This window comes from Ruditapes philippinarum, unplaced genomic scaffold (assembly GCF_026571515.1).
Source record: "Ruditapes philippinarum isolate M1 unplaced genomic scaffold, ASM2657151v2 ctg4522_1_1_1_1, whole genome shotgun sequence".
NCBI lineage: Eukaryota > Metazoa > Mollusca > Bivalvia > Venerida > Veneridae > Ruditapes > Ruditapes philippinarum.
The window spans coordinates 207,619-231,208 of NW_026858549.1; the positions used below are offsets into that span (position 1 = coordinate 207,619).

At 33.6% G+C, this 23,590-nt stretch overlaps 1 protein-coding gene across 8 annotated transcripts in view; it reads left to right on the top strand.

The window, feature by feature from the left end:
* Positions 1-18,776, top strand: part of LOC132753561 (1-phosphatidylinositol 4,5-bisphosphate phosphodiesterase eta-2-like) — a 114,235-nt gene extending 95,459 nt beyond the window's left edge. For all 8 annotated transcript variants that reach the window (XM_060744043.1, XM_060744045.1, XM_060744042.1 and 5 more), the window contains exons 7-20: positions 2,386-2,452; positions 3,198-3,291; positions 4,848-4,965; positions 5,918-6,003; positions 6,949-7,069; positions 8,629-8,714; positions 10,466-10,542; positions 11,218-11,413; positions 12,106-12,288; positions 12,982-13,089; positions 13,997-14,058; positions 14,998-15,133; positions 15,826-15,972; positions 16,186-18,776. In XM_060744043.1, the coding sequence (XP_060600026.1) occupies positions 2,386-2,452; positions 3,198-3,291; positions 4,848-4,965; positions 5,918-6,003; positions 6,949-7,069; positions 8,629-8,714; positions 10,466-10,542; positions 11,218-11,413; positions 12,106-12,288; positions 12,982-13,089; positions 13,997-14,058; positions 14,998-15,133; positions 15,826-15,972; positions 16,186-16,292 (1,588 nt within the window). In that variant the 3' untranslated portion in view covers positions 16,293-18,776. The remainder of the gene's footprint in view (positions 1-2,385; positions 2,453-3,197; positions 3,292-4,847; positions 4,966-5,917; positions 6,004-6,948; positions 7,070-8,628; positions 8,715-10,465; positions 10,543-11,217; positions 11,414-12,105; positions 12,289-12,981; positions 13,090-13,996; positions 14,059-14,997; positions 15,134-15,825; positions 15,973-16,185) is intronic.
* The last annotated feature ends 4,814 nt before the right edge of the window (positions 18,777-23,590 follow it).

Sequence of the window (23,590 nt, forward strand, 5' to 3'; positions counted from 1 at the left end):
TAAGCATGAAACATTAGTAGTTAAGAATAAACTAGACTTAACTTGATAACCATTCTGTAACATAGTATCCAAGTCCACATTGGTGCCGTGACCAGGATTTTAAATGGAAAGTCAAATGACCTTGACTGTGTCTGTGTGACAAACAAACTACAAAGGGGCATATAAAATGTACTTCAAGCAAAAATAAAAGCTACATATATACATTAAATTTTGTATTCTATATACTGTACAGTAACTATAAAAAATTGAATGTTCAAAAATTTGTTCTTTAAAGAAAATGCTAGTTTTTATTCTAATATGAATATTGTCCAATCTTAGAATTTTCTTTTTATGCCACCGCAGCATCTGCGATGCGGTGGCATATAGCGATTCACCTGTGTGTGTGTTTGTTTGTGTGTGTGTGTGTGTGTGTGTGTGTGTGTTATATAGATTATATAGTGAACTTAAAAAATCTTCTTGTGAAAAACCACTAGTCCAATTTCAACCAAACTTGGCAGGATTGATCCTTGGGTGAAGGCCTTCCAAAGTTGTTCAAAGAATTTCATTCCATGCAGAATTCTGGTTGCCATGGCAACCAAAAGGAATTATAAGAATAAATTTAAAAAATCTTCTTGTAAAGACCCAAAAGGCCTAGAGCTTAGATATTTTGCATAAGGCATTGTCTGGTAGACCTCTACCAAGATTGTTCAAATTATAGCCCTGGGGTCCAAATCGGCCCCGCCCCGGGGGTCATTGATTTTCACTATATGTACATATAGTAAAAACTTAAAATACCTTCTTGTCTGAAGGTACCAGGCTTAGAGGTTTGATATTTGGTATGTGTTATTATCTATAGGTACTCAACCAAAGTTGTTCAAATTTTGCCTCTAGTGTCAAAATTAGCCCTGCCCCGGGGGGTCATAGGTTTTCCTCATATGTATATAGTAAAAACTTTAAAAAAATTTCTTCTCGAAATTGAAAAATGCTAGAGGTTAGATATTTTGATGAAACATTGTGTAGTGAACCTCTACCAAGATTTTCAAATTATAGCCCTGAGTCAAAATTGGCCCGCCCCAGGGGTCATTGATTTTCACTATGTACATATAGAAAAAAAATCTTATTGTCTGAAGGTACAAGGCTTAGAGCTTTGATATTTGGTATATGATATCATCTATAGGTACTCTACCAAAGTTGTTCAAATTTTGCCTCTAGTGTCAAAACTAGCCTTGCCCCGGGGTCATAGGTTTTCTTTACATGTATATAGTAAAAACTTTAAAAAATCACCTTCTCGAATTGACAAAGGCTAGAGGTGAGACATTTTGCAGTAAACATTGTGTAGTGAAACTTTAGCAAGATTATTCAAATTAAAGCCCTTGTGTCAAAACAAAAAAAAATTGTTCCTACATTACTATTTTAGTGTTGTATTTATGCGGTGGCATAGCATTTTTTACAAATGCAATCTTGTTTTTAATTAGCATGACTAATAATGTGTTTGATTGTTTGTTTTGTTTGTTTTAGGTTTTACGTCACATCGACACAGTATAGGTCATATCGCGACGTTCCAGCTTTACTGGTGGAGGAAGACCTCAGGTGCCCTTCCGTGCATTATTTCAGGCACGAACGGGCACCTGAGTAGAACCACCGACGTTCCGTAAGCTAGCTGGATAGCTTCCTCACATAAAAGAATCCAAAGTCCCTGTTGGGATTCGAACCCACAGCGGTGAGGGGCAAGTGGTTTGAAGTAAACGACCTTAACCACTCGGCCACGGACGCCCCCTAATGTGTTTGAAATTGGCCAATCATTTAAGGATATATATAATGTTATGGAAGTCATACTGTGAAATTGACGTGAAAACACTTTGATAGCATTGTTTCATTCTGATCTATTGGTTTCTATCAACTTTATTATTGTTTGTTGTCATGTTGTTATATTGTTCAAACATGAGATCATACAGTATTTGATCTTGATCAATTTATGATTTTTATGTCTAATTGACATCACTAATGGGAGTAAATATTGATATAGAAATAAATATTAATATTCCACATGATACATTATGAACTTGTGTAAAAGACCTTTTATAAACTGGAAAAGTATGCATGTTATTTGCTTTTATACAGATTCATTCTCACTTTTAACTTTGAAAGGAATCTGTTCACACTTGATTTAAAAAAGAAACATTAATTTCACACTCTATCTTACAAGGATTCATTCACACTTTTCATTTTAAAGCAATACATTCAATCTCACTTTCATATATGTTCACACTTTTTAGTTTGTTTAACATTCAAACTTATTTTATGTTGGATATGTTACCAATAAATGTTAAAGGATATATGTTCACACTATTGTCACAAGTAATAACATAAATAAAATTGATAGAATATTGAATGACTTTATTTCAGGTATGCTAAAGATGTTGGATACATGACATCCTCAGACTTACAGATGTTCCTCACTCAAGACCAGAAGGTATTTGATCCTTTACTTGGTGATTATTCTCTGTAATAGACTATTTTACCACTAATAGACTATTTTACCACTATGAACATGGAACTTCTTAAACCAATGCTAAGGCGAAGGGGGTGGTGTATTGGGCATTGTAGCTTTGCACTTTTTAGAGTACTATCCTTGAACATGAATTTTGCTATTTTGGAACTATTATTAATTTTGTTAAATTTTAGCATTGTCTACCAAAATGTAAATAATATACCTGGTACTTAAATGAAGCAGCTAATAGTATCACGTTTGGTCAGCCTTGAATCGAACCAGAGCAAACATTGGATTACTAATCTGAGAGGGCTTTTGTAGCACACAGATCTATATTACAAATTATAGGCCAAATATGTTATGAACTCATATTTAAAAAAGTTCACTGTTTTCTCTAGCTTGAACAATGGAAACTTTCAGTTAAATTTGCATCAGACCCTTGATTTAAAGAAATATAGGGGTTTGATGGTATATAATGGGACAATTAAACTTACCTGCAAGCAAAGGCGATTTTTGATAACTATTTTGTTGACTGCAAACTCCTTTGGGGATCACACTTATAATATAAGTAGTATTCTTTTTAAGTATAGACATGTATATTATTAGTCATTAGAATTTTGTATTTACCACTAATTTTAATTTGTTACACAAGCAATTCATGGGCGTAACTTTGTGTTTGCCGAATTTTTTTTCCATATGGTTGTGAATGGGTTTTATTTATTTTCAGGAGACTGATGTAACTATAGAGAGATGTAAGGAGATTATTGTAGTGTATGAACCTCAACCGGAAATGAAAAAAGCGGAGAAAATGAGTCTCATTGGTGAGTTCAGTTAACCCTTAACTTGCTTAAAGTGGCCTTCAGCTTTTATTTCTGTTGGAAAAACAGTTGAGCCGTGTCACGACAAAACCAACATAGTGGGTTTGCGACCAGCATGGATTCAGACCAGCCTGCGCCTCTGCGCAGTCTGATCAGGATCCATGCTGTTTGCTATCAGTTTCTCTACTTATAAAGTTTGTAAGCGAACAGCATGGATCCTGATCAGACTGCGCGGATGCGCAGGCTGGTCTGGATCCATGCTGGGCGCAAACGCATTACGTTGGTTTTGTCATGATGCGGCTCAATTCTGTTCTGTTTATTCTGTTTCAAACTAAGTATTTCAGTAGTATTACCAAGGAAATGTGCATCACATCACTGTTAAGTCTTCTTAAAAATAGTGCCCTGTAACCTATGTATATAAAATGATTTATCTTACAATAACATATTTAACCTTCAGAAAACCTAAACGCCACTTTTCAGGAACCAGTTTCCGGACAATACCAGTTTCCGGACAAGTATTATAACGGCTTAATTTTGGCTTTATCTATTATATGTCATGAAGATGCTTAGTTTGATTGTTTGAGAAAATAAACTTCCTTTCAAAATGATACATCATTAAAATTTCGTGAGAATATCTTACCTGTGTTTTAAAAACAGCCTTAAATCCATTTAGGGCATGTAATTTGTTCTGGGCATGCGCAATATTTTGTTTATTTCGAGATATAATTTGGGGTAGCAATTAATGTACAATGTACTTCATTCGAAGTTCATTGGGTGTAACCCCCAGAGCTAAATCTGTAACGTATCGGAAAACGGTGTTTAGCTAGGTTTACTCCACTTTCCCACTTCGTTGCTGTCGTACACACAAAAATATCCGTTTCACTTTTCAGTCATCCCGAGACCCATCACGTGATCGATATTTTTCTATCATAATCATTTTTCGGTAAATCAGCTTAATTATATAAGAAAGCTAATATGTGAGAAGAAATTTTTTGTTATATTAGAATAATTATCAGTTAAAGACATATATGAATAGCAGCTTAATATATGTCCGGAAACTGGTTCTGCAAGAGTGAACAATTTACACTTTTGATGACCTAATTTAACCCTTCAGTTTGTACATTGCTTACGTCACCAGGCAGTATTAATTGTGTTATCGGATGTAGTTAGAGCTAAGGTTTTTGGTATGTTCGTTTTATTAATGCATGTTTATTATTAAAAAATAGACAATTAAAAAAACTCCAATTCTGTCCGGAAACTGGTTCCTGCCCAGTAAACCAAAGCAACCATGAGTTTAGGGCCATTTATTGGTCAGCCTACACATTCGTGCAGTATGACCTGGCTCTATAATGTTGGCAGCTCAATTTTGGTATATTTATGATATAATTAAATTGCCATCCAGTATCCAAAATAAATATGATTATATGTTATGTGTGTATGTCTTAATAATTAAATCGTCACTAGGTGTTACAGAATAAATATTATTGAAAGTTATGTGGCATATAATGTTAAAATATAAGTGAACATTATAACACCTATAGTGTGTATGTATATTTCAGGTTTCCGGTGTTTCCTGGTGTCACAACAACAACATTTGTTTAACCGAAGTCACCGGCGTGTGTATCAAGATATGACGCAACCCATGACAAACTATTTCATGAATTCATCTCATAACACGTATGTGCCTTTAATGTTTATAACACATATGTGCCTTTAAATATCTGTAATGCATAATATTTGCCTGAAATACTCTTATTTCCCATACTATTTATAACACATATGTGTCATAACTATTTATTACACATATGTGCCATAACTATTTATTACACTACATACCATAATTATTTATTACACACATAGGCCATAATAATTTATTACACGTATGTGTTTTTATATATTTGTAAGACATAACTATAGGTTCATTTTATTTTTGTATGTGCCTTTTATAAGCATAATGCATATGTAATGCATATGTAATCATGTTACACATATGAAAGTAATGTTCTTTACAACAATACAATGACCTATTATGTCAGGCCCTGATTGGCCATATTAAGTAAATAGATAGCTGTGCTACTGACCACCCAATTCTTTGACAAAACAGATGATTTTTATAAAATTAAAATATTTCTATATGCTAAATTTTGACAATTGCATTGTGTTGACTGCGTATGCATTTCCTTTCTATGCAAGGATAATAGCATATAGAATGGTGGCATTGTGATTTAGATGGCTTCTTTTCAACCCAGATATCAAGGGTTTGAGTCCTACTCTGGTCACCAGTACTGTCACAACCAGTACTGGTTAGTTCCAGGAAGTTGCCACAAGCGTGGTCCAAATGAGGGACACATTTTCTTCTAGATCAAGCTTAAGTGAATAATGTTGAAATCAAGTTTAAGTATTGATCATAATTGCCACAAGTGATTGTATTAAAAGCTTATATGTTGATAAAGAATCTGATAATTAAGATGAATATTTTAACTAAGAAACAAAATTAAATATGGAAAGGACAATGTGTTTTGATGTATTTGTCAGAATCGTATTTGTAATTTGTCATAAAATTTGTCTTGACCTGTATTTGATTTTTCTCAGATATTTAGTAGCAACATATAAATATTATTTTATGCAGATATTTAGCAGAAGATCAACTTAAGGGACCAAGTAGAGTTGAGTGTTACATATCAGCACTGAAAAGAGGATGCAGATGTGTAGAGTGTAAGTTGAATATTTACAGATGTTAATATTTTACCTGCTGAACTTGTGTAATGTTGTTGCCCAGCTTTGAATCTGGAACGGTCCATTTGAAGTTAAAAGGGATTTCAGTATCACAATACAAAAACTCAGCTTTTAACAATGTAAAATGTGGTCAGACTGCATGGTTCCCTGGCTCTATACAGGTGGCAAAGGTGGATCACTTTGGGTTCAAGCAGGTTCAAAAAGGGTGTTGATTTTCAGTACAAGCTAAGTACAATATAAATCCAGGCCACCTTGCATCATCTATGCTGTCTGGCAACACACATCTTTTGACTTATTTGCGTATGTCCATATCAACATTTTGTTGTCAAAACTTCTCGGATGGACTTTAGACAGTTCGAGTTCAAGAAAGGACAAACTTGTTGCACAATTAAAGCGGGGTTGGATAAAAAAGATAACACTGATTAAGATGTGAGATGTTAACTTTTGATCATTGCCTTTAATTACAAAGTCACTGCTGATTTTGCGAGTTCAGTACTATTTTATGCAGTAATATTGTTTAAAGACATTCTGTCTTAAACCATTTAAGCTTTGGCTGCTAATGCTCAATTGAAATTAATGGTGAATATTGGAATGGAACAGGTTGGAAAAGAACTGAATGAAGAAAATTAAATTGAAATAGCTGCTAGTATTTGGCTAACTACGAAATTCCTTTTAAAAATTGCCATTTGTTTTTATGCCAGTACGTAGATCATAGCTATTAGTCAGCCCTCACAATCCTACAGTGTATAAACACTTTTTACCTTTGGTTTTTTCATATTTTGTGTATAAACAATTATAGATGAAACAATTAAGTCATAATACAAATCAGGACAAGTTATTTACAAGTTCAGAAGTCAATCTATTAACACATTAACAGTACCTGCATTGCCTCAGTCTCAATATATATTCATTTTATATTTTCAGTGGATTGTTGGGATGGAAATGATGGGGAACCAGTCATTTACCATGGTTATACATTAACATCAAAAATTTTATTCCTAGATGTCATCAAAGCTGTAAAAGACTATGCATTTGTCACTTCACCGTAAGTAAATCCCTAGTTTCAATAGTAACTTAATATTATTTTGAAACCCCCGTGTTATAAATGTATTTGATAACAACATGTTCATTAATTGATGAGATAGTACAGTGTATATATAAACTCAACAATATCGCTAATAATGATATACCGCTTATAATGATACTGTTGCCATGGTCTCCATTTGTTTTCAATTTGATTGTCTCACGGATATAATGATATCCGGATATAAAGATATAAATTTGGGGGTCCCCTGAATATCATTATAAGCAGAGTTTACTGTATTAACATTTAGCCTGCTGTTGGCATCATATTTTACCCATGAGACAATTGCCAACTATTAGATCAGCCACGACTTCCATAAAAAAACACAAGTTGTTTTGTCCAAGATGAAAGTTGTCTCAAATTCATGTACTCAAAATGCCAAGGTCCTGATTGGGTTGGCTAAATGGTTATGTTTGCTGGGAACAGTCACTGGCTTTGAATCGCATGCCCAACATTGCTGCATATCTGAATTTTGGAATCTTACATGTGAAGAAGCTATCCAGCCATCTATAATCTAACCTCATTATATTGTTACCTTCAGATATTCTATAACATATTCCATTTATCTTCTTTTATGAGACTGGGGTTAAGTAATCTAGTGTAAGAGCACCAGCCGTTAATGTTAGGTGACCAGTTTGAGATCTAGCAGTGTCATACCAAAAACCATTATTAAAATGGATCAAGTGGGTTCCTGGGCATAAAGTTTTAGGACTTGTCAGATGGTTTCCAAGCAAACATACATAAGTTGGATATCTGTTTTGATGCCTGGGCAGGCTAATACCAAAAGACCATTTTTTAACTGGATTCCTGTTTTGACCCGAGTATTTATGGGATAGTTCTAGGACTGATGCTGTAGTTTCAATATGACTGGATGAACAATCATGTTATTGTAACTGCATAATGTTACTTCAGTGTAACAACACTATAAAGTTAATCCTTTCACTGCTGAAACCAAAAATACCTAACCTTTGCCACTTCGTCTTATCAGTCTTACCAACTTGAAATTCTTATCTTCATATCCCCAAAATGTTAATGGACAATTCCAAATGGAAGCTTAACATAATTTGTCCAAGAAATTAATTTTTCAAGAAAATTTATGGCTACCACTTGCATTGTAGTTACTGTCAGCTGTATAACTGAAACATTATCAAGGAAGATTTCTAAATCAAGCACATGCGTATCTTATTATGTTAACCAAAATTTTTGAGAGACATATTGTTTTTGCCTTCGTCGTCTGTCTATCCCGCCAGAACTAAAAATAGAAAAATCTTGTCCGGCCTTCAAAGGTCAAACTACTAGTGGGATTTCAACCAAACCTTACAGGAGTGATCAGTACCATCTCTAGTTGTGCACAATACCAGCTTTTTCCGCTTTTCTGCACAAAATGGCCATCAGAGCCAAAAATCTTTTCTGGCTTTCACAGGTCAAGCTACTGGTGGAATTTCAATGAAACTTCACATGAGTGACATAGTTTTGGGAGACATATGTTTTTGTGACAAAAACCCTTCTTATACTTTCAGATATCCCGTTACATTGTCTATAGAAAATCATTGCTCCATTGAACAGCAAAATAAGATGGCAGAGTTCATGGTTGAAGTGTTTGGAGGTAAATGAAATACATTTTTCTTCCTTCTCAAGAAAAAAAAGATAAAAAAAAAATGATTATAAAGCTAAAAAGATCATAGAAGAGAAGAAAGAAGGTGTTGTCACTTGTGTTTTGGGTTGAATCTTAATAGAGACAAAGTATGATTTTTTCATAACATTTATGACATCTGGAGTTTATATGTGTAGCACTTACATCAGTGTGAGCCACATTGGTTTATTACAAACATTATGTATTACTCTGGGAGTCAAACTTGGCACCCACTCTAAGGATTTCTTGTTACAAAAAGTAAAATGCTAGAACAAGCCACACATCTTCAACTACAAAGCTGGAAGGTAAGCTCTCTGGTGTGTGAACTTGTATACTTGCCTTTAACATTTATTTATACTTTTGGATAAAATATATTGTGACCTTAGGGTATTTGTGTTATATAGATTTTTGTGGGAATAAGTTTTTATAACTTATCAACTTAACTGTAACAAAACTGTAACACTTGGAGCTTGTCAGCTTTGGCATGTAGCAAAAATTGTAGGACTGTAGGACCTCAATAAGAAAGGTTACATAAATCATGGCCCTTGAAGGACCTCTATTACAAAAGTTATGTAAATCATGGCCCTTGAAGGACCTCTATAACAAAAGTTATGTAAATCATGGCCCTCAGAGTCAAAAATTGCCAAACCGTGGGAGACTGAGTTTTATAGAGGTCCTCTGAAAGCTAATAATTTGATATGCAGAATTGTCTAATGGTGGTTCTCTACAGAAGATTAACATTTAGTCATAAGTCTAGAGTCAAGAATCACCTAACCATTTGAAATTTTTATGCCCCCACAGAGTGGGAGCATATAGCGTTGCACTTGTCCGTCCGACCGTCCCGAAATCTTGTGAACACAACTCCTCTTAAACCGGATGGCAGATTTTGCTTAAACTTCCAGGGATGAACAACCTTAATGTGTAGATGGCAGTAAAGGAAGGAATTTTTGCTGCGACCAAATTTAACAGAATTATGGCCTTTGTTGATTTTTTCACTATATACTATGTAGAAATTTTGTGAATGCAACTCCTCTTTAACCAGATGGCAGATTTTGCTTAAACTTCCAGGGATGAACAACCTTAATGTGTAGATGGTAGTAAAGGGAGGAATTTTTGCTGCGACAAAATTTAACAGAATTATGGCCCTTTGTTGATTTTTTCACTATATACTATGTAGAAATTTTGTGAATGCAACTCCTCTTTAACCGGATGGCAGATTTTGCTTAAACTTCAAGGGATGAACAACCTTAATGTGTAGATGGTAGTAAAGGAAGGAATTTTTGCTGCGACCAAATTTAACAGAATTATGGCCCTTTGTTGATTTTTTCCCTATATACTATGTAGAAATTTTGTGAAAGCAACTCCTCTTAAACCGGATGGCAGATTTTGCTTAAACTTCCAGGGATGAACAACCTTAATGTGTAGATGGTAGTAAAGGAGAGATTTTGCTGCGACCAAATTTAACAGAATTATGGCCCTTTGTTGATTTTTAGTTTTCAACTTGTGGCACATGTAGTCCAAAAAATATTTGACCTACAGTCATAAGATTGACAGAGCAATGGCGTGTGGGGGCATCCGTGTCCTATGGACACATTTCTAGTTTTTACCTATTTTTCCATTTCTCATTTAAGCATTATTGGCCTTCTGGAACCTAGGTATTTTTATTTAGAGAAGCAAACTCCTTATTCGAGTCATAGATTAATTTTAGAGATGTTTATTTTCAGACATGTTACATTATTATGACAGCTTGCCAGAAGTCGCACCATCCCCTCATGAATTGAAAAACAAAATTCTTGTCAAGGTGAGATTCTTTTTTTTTCAATTTCTGTGTCTGTAATTTTAGGGGGAATTTTTTTTACAATGATAAGTGCCATACATAATGCCATGTTTGTGTCATCTTTTAATACAGGTATTTGTATCTTTGTATTTGAAATCATCAAAATTAAGTCAGGATGGAATAAGAAATTGGCATTTCTTTAATAGTGATCTTGCTACGTAACTTATAAATGTTTAATTTGAATACTGCTTATTTTATCAATCCAAAATTGAGATAAATATCATAAAAAATTTCTTTAATATGTTACATTAAGATAAGACCTAATAGAGGGTGGTCCATGGCTGTTTGGCTGAGGTATTTGACTTCAAAACACTTGTCCCTCAAAGCTTTGGATTGGATCTCCAACAGGGACTTTGGATTCTGTAATGTAAGGAAGCTATCCAGCCTGCTTATAGCTGGTTCTACTCAGGTGCATGAAGTAAAGCACATAGGGGAAGCTGAGGTTTCCTCCACCAGTAAAGCTTGAAAGTTACCATATGACCTTTACAATGTTGGGCATTGTATAACCCTACCAAAAAATAAAAAAATATTGTCAGACTTCATAGATAGTAAAGGCAAGTTATTGGTCCCACCATACTTGCTTATGTATGCTAATAAAATATTACTTCTCATTCCTTTAATTCTATCTCTACCATGTAGGGTAAGAAATTGAAAATAACTGCTGAACAGCCTGATGCAGATGAGGAGGTTACTGATGAAGACGAATCTGCAGACGCAAATGACAATGTTCAGCAACAGAAAAAGAAAGAGAAAAAACTCAAACTTAGTAAAAAATTGTCACAGATTGTAGGAATGACGAGTGTTCATTTTACCAATACCCAGGAGATACCCTCAGGTGAATAAATATATTGAAATTATATCTATGTTGGTCTGTACTTGTATATGACTGTAGTGATATTTGACTGTATATATAATGTTATTAGATTATATGCGATTTTATAATACTGCACGTTTGTAACATCACTTTTCAATGGATAAGCGTGATGTTTAAATAGTTTTATATACACAGCTGCTGTCAGTATATGAATTAATCTCACTTTTGTCCCTTAAAAAGTAAATTTGCTATATTACAAAACTGTTATAAATATTCCTGTCAGGTTAATGGCCGTATATAAACTGTTGCGACTGAGGTTATATTTCCAAACAACCATTTATATATGGCCATATAACATGTCAAAATTCTTTATAACTAATAATTTACAATAAAGGTTTTAAAGTTATATAACTATATGTTATTATAGAGGATATTTGTTTGTTTAGCATGTAAGGTCAAAATGTATTTCACAGAGTGACACCACAAACACCACATGTAATATATTCATGTTATGAGGTCATTTAAGAATAGCAAAAATAATAAAGGTGATAATGGACATCCCTGCCTGACACCAAATGAACTTTCAAAACTTTCTGTTAGTCCAGATGGGAATTTAACTCTTGCTTTTATGTCATGATATAAAGATTTTATCATTTTTAAAAACTTTGAACTATCATCATCAGGTTATTATATTGTTTTTATATGATTAATAGGGAAAGGTAAATTCACTGTGGTGTCTCTGGTAGAGAAGAAGATCAGTAAATTATTGGACAGCGAGATTGATGCTGTAAGTCGTTACACGAGGTCAGTGTTAATACGAACTTACCCTGACGGTACAAGAACAAACTCCAGCAATTATAATCCTGTACCAATGTGGTGTGGAGGATGCCAAGTTGGTATGTATTACACAATAACCCCCTGTATTAGAATAATGAACTTGTCCAGCTTTATATCTAGATTTGTCCATGATTATTTTAAAGGATTTCGGTATCAAAATTATGAAAAATCTAAAATTAATCAGTCAAACAGTACAAAGTTTTGTCAGACTTGGAATATGTACAGGTTTGTTTAACTACAAACTGCTGTAATGTTATCTCTGCCATTATTCAAAAAGAGTAAGTTGTTAGTTAGATATGGTAATAATTATTCATTGTTAGTTAGATATGGTAATAATTATTCAAAAATCATGTAGAACTGTAAGGAAATGTCGTGATCTGTTTTGAATCTTTTAAAGAACTCTTCGGGGAACTAAGAACTCTTTGGTTAAAGTCTGATAGGGGCATTGGGTTACTGAAATGTTTTACTTTGTATTAACTTGTTTTAAAAATGTGTTTCTCTTTTTAGATATTCTTTTTTAAATATTCCCCAATTATTAACATTGATTTGCATACTGTTATCCAGATCAATCTCTATATTACCAATATTCTAAAATTTGGCTTTCAACTTACGGCATTATTTTAGACACCAAGATAGAAGTAATGTTATGACAGCAAATTAAGATTTAAAAAAAGGATGTGTGCTAAAATATATCTTATGATTGAAGGATTCATAAAAATGTTTATATGTATTAACTTTTCGCTTAATTCTAGTGGCCTTGAACTTCCAAACTGGTGGCGAGGAGATGCAGTTGCTACATGGCCGGTTCCTTGACAATGGCAACAGTGGTTATGTGTTGAAACCTCCGTGTCTACAGTCAGGTAGGTTACACTGTGTTTAAACCTCTATTTAGTAATGAGTATGTATTGAAACAATTACGAATACTGTCATCTTTGGTGATTGTGATTGGGGGATAAACAAAGTCTGAAGTCTGGTAAATGGTAATTTATTGCAACGTCAGTAGTTGGTAAAATATAGAACAACTTATCGTACTGTTAAAACCCGTTTCTGCCTGTCGTGCAGCTGTTGTAAATATGTAAATGGTTGAATAATAAGCATTGCATTAAGCCCTATGCTGCATTGTCTTAATCCCTTAGCCTGAGGGGGAGGGCAGCATGTGACCAGTGTAGACCAAGAAGAGCCTGCACATCCATGTCATGTTTTCATGGTCTACACTGTTCGCTATTTAGTCAGTACTTAGTTTTGAAAATTCACCTAAAATGATGAATGGTTTTGTCCTGATTGTCAGATGGACTACCCCATTTATGATATTTATAATGGTTAAGTTTAAACAGGTTAGTTAATGACATTTTTTTCAGTCAATTTATTAAACTCCTACATATTTTGCATGGCTTTTGGTTTTTACTACATTTTCTTAAGCTTTAAGCATAATAAAGCTTACTGTCAGTTGTGCAGCTGTTGTAAATATGTTAATGGTTGAATAATAAGCATTGCATTAAGCTCTATGCTGCATTGTCTTTATCCCTTAGCATGTGGGCGGGGAGGGCAGCATGTGACCAGTGCAGACCAAGATTAGCCTGCACATCCATGCCATGTTTTCATGGTTTACACTGTTGGCTATTTAGTCAGTACTTATTTTTGAAAATTCACCTAAACATGATGAATGGTTTTGTCCAGATTGTCAGATGGACTAGTCCATCTAAGATATTTAGAATGGTAAAGGTTAAACAGGTTAGTTAATGACATTTCATTTTTGTTTGTTTTTAGATGAAGGTTTCATGGCTGTAATGGGAACAAAACCCTGTATAGGGAAAAGGTTGATCATTCAGGTAATTTATTAACAGAAAAATATCAGTTCGAATTATTACATAAGAATACTTTAGTTAACCTGAAACAAGTTTTTCTTTTTTCTTATATAAAAAGACAATTCAACTTTACATGCTTATGTATGTATGAATTTTACAATTTAAATTTTGTGTCTGCTCTATATCTTTTAAACAGAAAGAAGGAAATTAAAACTATTAGGCCGAGGAATTTTACTTATAATGTGACAATGTTCAGAACCCTGGTTTAGGCCTCCTTTGATTAAAATTGGTAACTCCTTGGGGTTAGTTCATGTATATAGACTTCATGTAGGAAAACATATAAGTCTTATTGTGTGAAACTTCATTGCCTAGAGCTAAAATATTTGGCATGAAGCATTGTCTTGTGGACCGCTACAAAACTAATATATATCATTCCCCTTGTGTCAATTTAGTCCAAACCCGAGGTCATTAAGTAAATATAGACTTTTCTATAGAGGAAAACACATTTAATTCTTACTGTATGAAAGTACAATAATCAGAGCTTAGATGTATGGCATGTAGCAATTCCTTGTGGACTTCCACAAAACTGATAAATAGAAGTTTTCCCCTTGGGTCAATTTTTGCCCAACCCGGGGGGGGGGGTTGGGGCACTTGGTTAATATACTTATATTTATTAAAAACATTTAAGTCATGTGTGAAACTGCAAGGCACAGAGCTAAATTATTTGGCATGCAGCATTGTTTAGTTGACCTCTACAAAAGTTACATAAATCATGACCCTTTGGTAAATTATTGCCACTTTGGTGGGTCCTTTCTATAATGTGTATATTTAATGATTCTTCTATTTTGTTAAATGCTGTATGTAATACACATTGGTATCAAATACAAAGAATTTACTGTAAAAGATTTCTGACTTTAATAACAATTTTAGCAAAATCTTCAATCTAGTATTGTCATTGTCTAGGTTATAAGCGGTTTCCAGCTCCCTAAACCAAAAGATTCAAAGAAAGGGGAGATAATTGACCCATTCTTAAAGGTGGAGATACACGGTGTTCAAAGAGATTCTCAGGGAAAGAAAACAGCAGTTGTGAAAAATAATGGTATGTATACTTTTTGATTGGTTGTTGCATTAATGAGTTGCCTATACCACAGGTGTATATGTCCCATTTGTCAAGATTCAATCATAGCTTTTTGTTTTGGAAAGTCCTTTAAATTACAATATACAGTTTTGAATTCATAATTGTACAAATTCATTCTATATTGCAGAAAATGGTTAATTAAATGGTTTTACAAAGAAATATAAGAATTGTAATAAGGTTACACAACAACGCTTTTAAGGGCATCTGTGGCGAAGTTGTTAAGGTTATTCACTTCAAGTCGCTTGCCTTTGGTTGGAATATAGCCAGAGACTTTGAAACTCTCAATATAGTTTACATGTATTTTATGTCTGTGGTTCTACTCAGGTGCCTGCTTGTGCCTGAACTAGTGCACAGAGGTTCATCTTGGGTCTTCCACCACCAGTAAAGCTGGAATGATGTTACCTTTACAGTGTGACTGACTCCCAACAACAACAACAACACTTGTTTACTATTTTATTTAACTATTACTATTGTATATGTGTTTCAATATCACACACATTTGATGTAAAAATGCCTCATTAGAGGGAGTTTTCATATTACAATGTATAATTTTATTTAACTTGTTCAATAATTCAGTATTGCACTTACACTCGTTCAGTACCTTCTATATATATTAATTTTTATTATATTTTTAAGATCTCTCTTATATTTAGGTTTCAAGCCTGTATGGAATGAGAGACTATTATTTGATATTGAAGTCCCAGAACTTGCCCTGGTACGGTTTGTAGTGTATGACAGTGACAGATATGTTGACGATTTCATAGGTTACTATGTTGTACCAGTCAACAGTATTGTAGAAGGTAAGTGTTTTAACTTTATTTATGTCTGAACATTTCATAATTATAAACCAGGTTTTGATACACTTTACATCTATTATAGGTTTTTGATACACTTTGCTTCTGTTATAAAGTATTAAAAGCACCCCAACAAACATTGTTAGAAGTTTTTATCTTTGAACATGTTAATGATTTTTTTTTTGCATTAGCTATTCAATCTGTTGATTTCATTTCTAGGATACAGACATTTCCCGCTGTTTGATAAGAATGGGGACCAATACGAACAGGCCTTAGTGTTTGTACATGTTAAAGTTGAGGATTTACCACCACAGCAGACGCATTGACAGGCCTCGAGGTCCACACCCATGTCTCCACTAGGCAAGAAAATTCTTGCCAACCTTGAGATTACCCCTGTTCTTAACAAAGCAGATATTGGCAAAAAACAGCTGAGATATTGAGATGACTTGTGATAAGCTTGAGATTTTCCCTGATCAAGACTTGGACAAGAAAAACAAAACAGTTACAACTTTTGAAACACACTTGATAATCTTGAGATGTGAAGTTATTTAGAAAAAAAAAATATTTGAGTAAAACACTAGTGTCTGAAGTTCATTTTCAGTATTGTTTACAAGAAAGAACTGAAAAAAATAAAAAGAAAGATCCAAATGAGGGAAACTGATAATAGAAGATGATTTTATTCATTTTTAATGAAGTTATTATATAATCATATATCATAAATATATTGATATTATATAGGTATATATATATTTCTAAAATAGAATTAGTGAATGATGAAAAAGTTGTGATATTAATAATGCAGTTTAAAGGATATTTATCCTCAATTTTCTTTTATATAATAAAGATTTTTGTCACTGATTTTCAATATTTAAGTTTGCAAGACTGAGATTTTTATTATTTTTTTTAAAATTTGATCTGGAATGAACTTAATATATCATGGTCACTGAAAGTCATCAGCAAAAATTTTGTAAAAAAATGCATATAAGAAAAGTACATATTTCAAGCATTATTTTCAATTGAAGCATTGCAGAAAATTTACAGAACTTAATTTGCTAAATATTTTAAGCTAGAAACAGTACACGCATTAAAGTATGTGTATTTGCAAAATCATTATTTGGGGGTACATTGCTTGTTTAGAATTATCATCATGAGCATTTTGAATCCTCAAATTGCCATGCTTGCTTAAAGAAAAGAAGTTGAAATTCTTGCAACAATTTGCCATAATTTACAATACTTTTTTTTAGTTTTTCTTTACTTTGGTTTTAAAGATTAGCCATCTTATCAAGTCTGTTTGCAGAGGATTATTGTCCCCATTATGTTGGTCATTGGTGACACAGTCATCAGTGTAGAATGCACTGTATTCCTACAAAGGAAATTGCATGGTTTAAGTTAGTGAGTTAAGGTGTAAAAAAAATTTAACATTGTCCAGCTTACTAATTTAAATGGATTCAAAGTATCGAATTCCGTAGTCAGGTGCAATGTTATGACATATTTGTTTCTATTTCTTATTTCTATTCTCTCTCAGAACTGTTGGATTAACAAGTCACTCTTGGTGGGATGTGTAGTACATTTAATTTAATAAAGACTTATCAAATAACTTTTCAGGGAATTCATGGTCATTAAAAATCTGCAGAAGGTTATGGTTGATCAGACATAAACATTTACACAGTTCTTAAGATTTTGCTGAATGTCAACAACGGACAAAGTTCTGAGGGTTCAGGGTAGTTAATTTCTATAAAAAAATGGATTTGAGGCAAAGCTCTTTTGTCTTGATCCATGATAAGAAAAAAAGCATATATTTGATACTTGTACAGTTCGTTTTATCTTTAAATGGGAAAGGGAGAAAATATATGCCAAAATATGTAAATAAGATCTATACATGTACATACAAATGTATAAAGAAGGGTGTGGGCCTCTAGTAGTGGGTGTATAATCTAGATGATAATGTAATGGGGAAAGAAAATATTAATATGCCTTAGAGAACTGTAAAATATTTACATTTATTGACTTAACTTGTAACCCAATAGTAAGTTTACACTAAGTTTAAAGTATGAATATTCTTTCTTTCCTCTTTATGTTATTTTGTTATTATATTTTTATACTATTTTTTTTTCTGTTTTTGTTTTGTTTTGTAAAATTCCTGTTGGTTTGTCTATAAAACAAGGAATAATTTTATTATAACATTTTGTTATTTGTTATAGTTTTGATAAAATTTTCTCAATGAATATGATTTGCTCCATAAAACAATATGTATTAGACAATTGTTTACATGTATTTAGGAAAATGATAATATTGTTTTAATCTTTTTAGGTTATTATATCTATAAATACGAAGATTGTAAATACTCGTAAAATGACTTATAGTTAAATGCAATAGAAAGATATGTTTTTAATATATGAACTAAAACCTTTAAAGTGTAATAAACTACATGTATATGTAATGAAAAATATATGAACTAAAACCTTTATAGTGTAATAAACTACATGTATATGTAATGAAATATTTATAAAACCTATCAACATTAACATTATGTTGTTCCCATACTCTTATGGTCAATACATCAATGAGTTATAATACAGAATGTCAATGTTATTAAAAGGCACATTATGATACAGAAATGAATGTTTTTTTTGCCTCAGAAGTGAATGATTTTCTTCATCAGAATGTCTAAATTATAGAGGATTTTAAGTATATTAGATGTTTTAGATCGGAAATAGGTATTGCTAAATGTGTAATAAAGTTAGCAAAATGTTGACTTTAATACAGAATAATAAATTATATTAACTAAGTAAATGACAGTTCATTTATCATGCTAATAAGTTCTTTTGTTTGATATTTTCACAGAACACCTAGAAGGAAAAGTTTTAAAAAAAGAAAACAATGGCATTCTTGGGACATTAAGTGTCTTTCACACACATGAATGATTTTTGCAAACAACAATATATAATGCAGCTATTTTAAGTAGAGTTTAAAACGTTTAGCATTGATTTCTTGCACATGTCATCCACAATTAAGGAAATATACAAACATATTTCTCATATTCATATAAGTATTTTGGAACGATTATTTTTTCAAGTACATGCAGAATATATATCTTTATACACTTTATTGTATGCCTGTTAAATATTGTGCATTTCTATTGTAAAAAAATACACTTGATGTTCTGTTGTAAAGACAATTTTACTATGCAAGCAAATATTAAATAATGGAATAATTTCACTAGTAGATTGAAAATTTATTTTCTGAAAAATCTGTTTAACCATTTTTTTTCTATTGAACAAAGAGTGTCACAATAATCAATATGTTTTGAAAAAGGTTTGTATAATCCAGTGTAAAAATTTGTGCCATTTGGTTGTGAAAGTTTACTTTAGGCCATTATCTTATGATAATATATAACTGTATGTTATTTTGCATTATTGTTGTCATTATCATCATTATCTTTTGTTTTTTTACCTCCGATTTCTCAACATAATTTTTGCATGATTAATTCCATTCCATGCTTGTCAACATTAAATGTTTGGTTTGATTTGTTATTAAATTTGAATTCAATATTTTCAGATTTAGAATAAGCTAACATAGCATGCTTTTAAACACTATTGTATATTTCACAATGTTCAAAGTTTGATATATGTTTCATCTCACCATGTTAACAAATTAGCAAAAATGCATCAACAAAGTTCATTATAAAACTGCTTTTTTATAAGAATTCAAGTTTATGGAAGAATCATCTGGTAATGTGTGATAAGATTTTAAATTTTCAAGAAATTATGTTCAAAAACCTTGTGATTTTTATTGTTTTTTCTTTATATATTTACGAAATTTTGGTTTATTAATTTATAGAATGTTTTACTTCTAGTATTATATGTTATCCTTTTGGAAAGATGAGTTTGAAAAAAATAAACATCTTAAGTTGCCAAGAAGATCCATAATATGACACTGTTATAAGATAGTTTTTATCATCTGCAACACTTTTGAAAGATTTTTTCGTGATCATGAAAAGAAAATATCTCAGTCATTATAAATGTATTGTTTATCAAGATGTTATACCCATAATGCATGTATATTTGTTGAAGGTGATGTCTTATTAATCAGTTTAAACATTTACATCAAAGTAATAATTATAGGTTCAAACTGCTGTGACATTTTTGTCACATAATGTATTTTTTCAATAATATAATTATTTTTTAATGTATTTTTTTCATTACATCATTAGGGTAGATCTAGTGTAGTATTCATGATTTAGTTTAGAGGTCACAAGTTTTATTACGTATAATGTAGTTATTGCTTCATACAATTTACATTTGTTAAAATTAAATGCAAGAATAAAAAACAATAAATAAAGTATTTTTATAATGAAAACTTGTCTGAATTTTGTCTTTGAATACATATGTAAAGAAAATGTTCCTAATTTCTGATAGAGCAAGGCTAATCATCTATATATATATCTATACAATGTATATCTATCTGTCTGTCTGTCTATCTATCTATCTTCCGTTGATATGAAACACTTCGCGGGGACGTAGACATGCCTGCGCGTCAAAAATCACCAGAAAGTGTAAAGAGTTGTTTAAAAAGAATATCAAAAATGTTACAGGGGACTGGAAAACTAGGATGAGACCTGTTCTATGCAAGTTACGGCTGCAAAAGTTACAAGGCCGACAAAAAGTCCTCTCGTGAAAATGAAAAGGCGGACAAAAGCCCTCCCCTGAAAATGACTGGGCGGACAAAAGCCCTCCCGTGAAAATAACAATGCGGACAAAAGCCACCCCCCGTGGCAAATACATATATGTATTTAGAATACTTCTTTTCTTTTCATTAGACTCAATATTAAAATTATAATAGTGAATATTTTTGTTTTCCATTGGCATAAGCGTGTTTGTATGAAAGTGACTTTGTTTTTAAAGACTTTCGTGTAAAATGTTACCTCGTTAGACATTTCAGAAGGGTATATTCTGAATGAAAGGTGGTTTTAGCTCATACACAAACTTAGGCTAATTGAAATCAACAACAAATATATGTTACAATTTTAATATGTTGAGTGCATTTGAAAATAAAGGAAGTATTTAACATTTATATTTATTTCTGTTACGCGAGGGCTTTTGTCCTCCTTAATAATTTTACGGAGGTCTTTTGTCCACCCAGTCATTTTCACGGGAGGGCTTTTGTGCAATCAGCCATTTTCACGGGAGGGCTTTTGTCCGTCTTGTCACTTTGAACGCGAGTGCTTTGTCTGTTCCCCAAAACGCACAGGTGAAACACTGTTTTGTCGTCTTTTCTTTTCAAAATATTCTGACAAGAACAGCCTATTTTGAGACTTCCTTTTGAAAGCTTAAGTTTTTGTGCCCCCGGGCATATAGCTACGAGGTTGACCTCCATTATCTACTTATATAACTGTGTTTACAAATTTTTTGACAATTTTTCTCTGCATAACTAAGAAAATGGGTAAACCTATTTTAAAAAATTATTCCTGACAAGAATCTGGGCTGGGGGCTTTGGTGTTCACCAAACACATTCTTCTTTGCTTTTACTTTCATACACACACAACTGTCCATTTCAGCAGAATTGTGTTTCTATTTTATCTCATTGTCCTATGGTCATCTATCAACACAGTGTGTACACAGTGAATTACACATTCACTCACCATGATTAAGCCTGTTGTCACTCTTCATGTATATCTCAGTTATTGCAGCCAAATATCAGTTCCTTGAAAATATGTCTTCTGACATCTTGTTAGAGTTTTTACTTCATCTGAATGTAACAAAAGTGTATCCTGTTATATGACGTCACAATTGTACATAGAAGATAACTTCTCTCTTCCCCTCGGTACGTGAACGTCGTTGAGAAGACACAGGGCATCGGCAGATGATTGAAGAACCAATGCTACGTTTAAGGCGGCAAGATCGCATGTCCTCTACAGCTCGGGTTTACGTATAAGGCAGCACGACTAAGTTTGCATGAAGTTAGCTGCCGGTGTCCTGACTTATGCCGAGGGGAGTGGCCCTACAAAGTAGGCGCTTGAGTCGACGAGGATGGTGTGCCAAGGTGCGTGAGCCCTTAGCACGGTTAGACGGCTTGAACGGCAGGCCTTTTGCTGTCACAAACAGCCCTTTTCAGGGCTAACCTTTCATATTGTCACAGGTTACCATATATTTTTTAGGTTCTCATGGACCGCCGTACAGTGACCTACTTTTGGCTGAAAATTCATATATTTGGCTTATTCTCCATGAAAATTGCATGGAGATAAGTTTTGTGCTTCACAATTAACTCTTTAAGGGCATGACTGGTGACATGTGCAGGGTCTGTACTCGACACCGAAAGCTGCATTTTGTGCCCGAAAGGGAGAATGGATCCTCTTTAAGCATAGACTTTATACATATACATACTTGTCCCTCACCGCTGAGGGCTTGAATCCTGCTAAGGACATTGGAATCTTTCATGTGAGGAAGCTATCCAGGTAGCTTACAGAACGTCAGAGGCTCTACAGTCGCCAAATTACCTTTACTGCGTTGGTGCAACGTAAAAACCACAACTCCACCCCCAATCCCAAACCACATCCCTCTTGGGTCACGCAAGTCTTGACGGATGTAATCTAGCCAGTGAGGTCTTTGTATGCCAGTAAAGCTGGACAGTCGCTATATGACCTATACTGTGTTGACGTTATGTAAAATCCACCAAAAAAAAAAACAATTGGCTCTTGTTCATAAGAGTTTTTTATCCTGACATGTTGTCAGGGACATTGGATTCTTTTATGTGAGGTGAGTAAGATACAATCTGGAACGCACCTTATGTAGATTTTCTGTAGATCTCCTGTCTGTTGTGCTTCTAGATTGCTGATCGACCTCCATCATCAGCATGTTGCTCGCCGTCATTGATATTTCGGCACTTATCCATGTATATCTGCTGGCGAGTGGGCCCATTGGTCGATTGCTTCCGGCTCTTCTCCTTTCGTCTCAGCCACAGCCAGCAAGACGTACGCTCGGCAGCTTGACTCAAGTCTCTGAATTGTCCTACGTCTATCCCTTACTGTAGTTCCTATCGCTGTCATCAGTCGGCACACAGATTGCGAACAGAACCCTCGCACACCAACTTCAATAGGAAACAGCCATGTTTTCCAGCCTCTCTGTCTACATTGGTTGAGTAGCTCTGTATACTTGGCTTTCTTCCTATTGTAGGCCTCTTCACATCTTGTCTCCCAAAGTACTCAATCATGATGAGTTTCTTTTCTTTTTTAGACCACAGCACAATAGCTGATCTTAAGTTGGTCTGGACAATGCTTGGGAAACAAGCTTCTTGCTAAGATCCACCTCCGTGTTCCAACCTGTTGTGCCATCTAGAATTGATGGTTGTTGTGGTGACTGTGTCTTGGCAGTTTCACCCGGTTTCACAAAGTTGATGTGACAAAGCTTGTGGTTACTTCTTCGTTCCTTTTTCCTTCACCTTCAATGCGGTCAGCCCCCTCCCTGAGGGCGTTGTCATGACGCTATCGGTACCTTCCCTGGGTCAGTGCAGTGGAACAGGAAGAAAGGACATGCTCCAGAGTGCCAGGACGATCGCACAGGTTACATGCTGGATCCGTTGTAAGTCCCCACCGGTGGAGATTAGCTGGGGAGGGTAAGAGGTCATG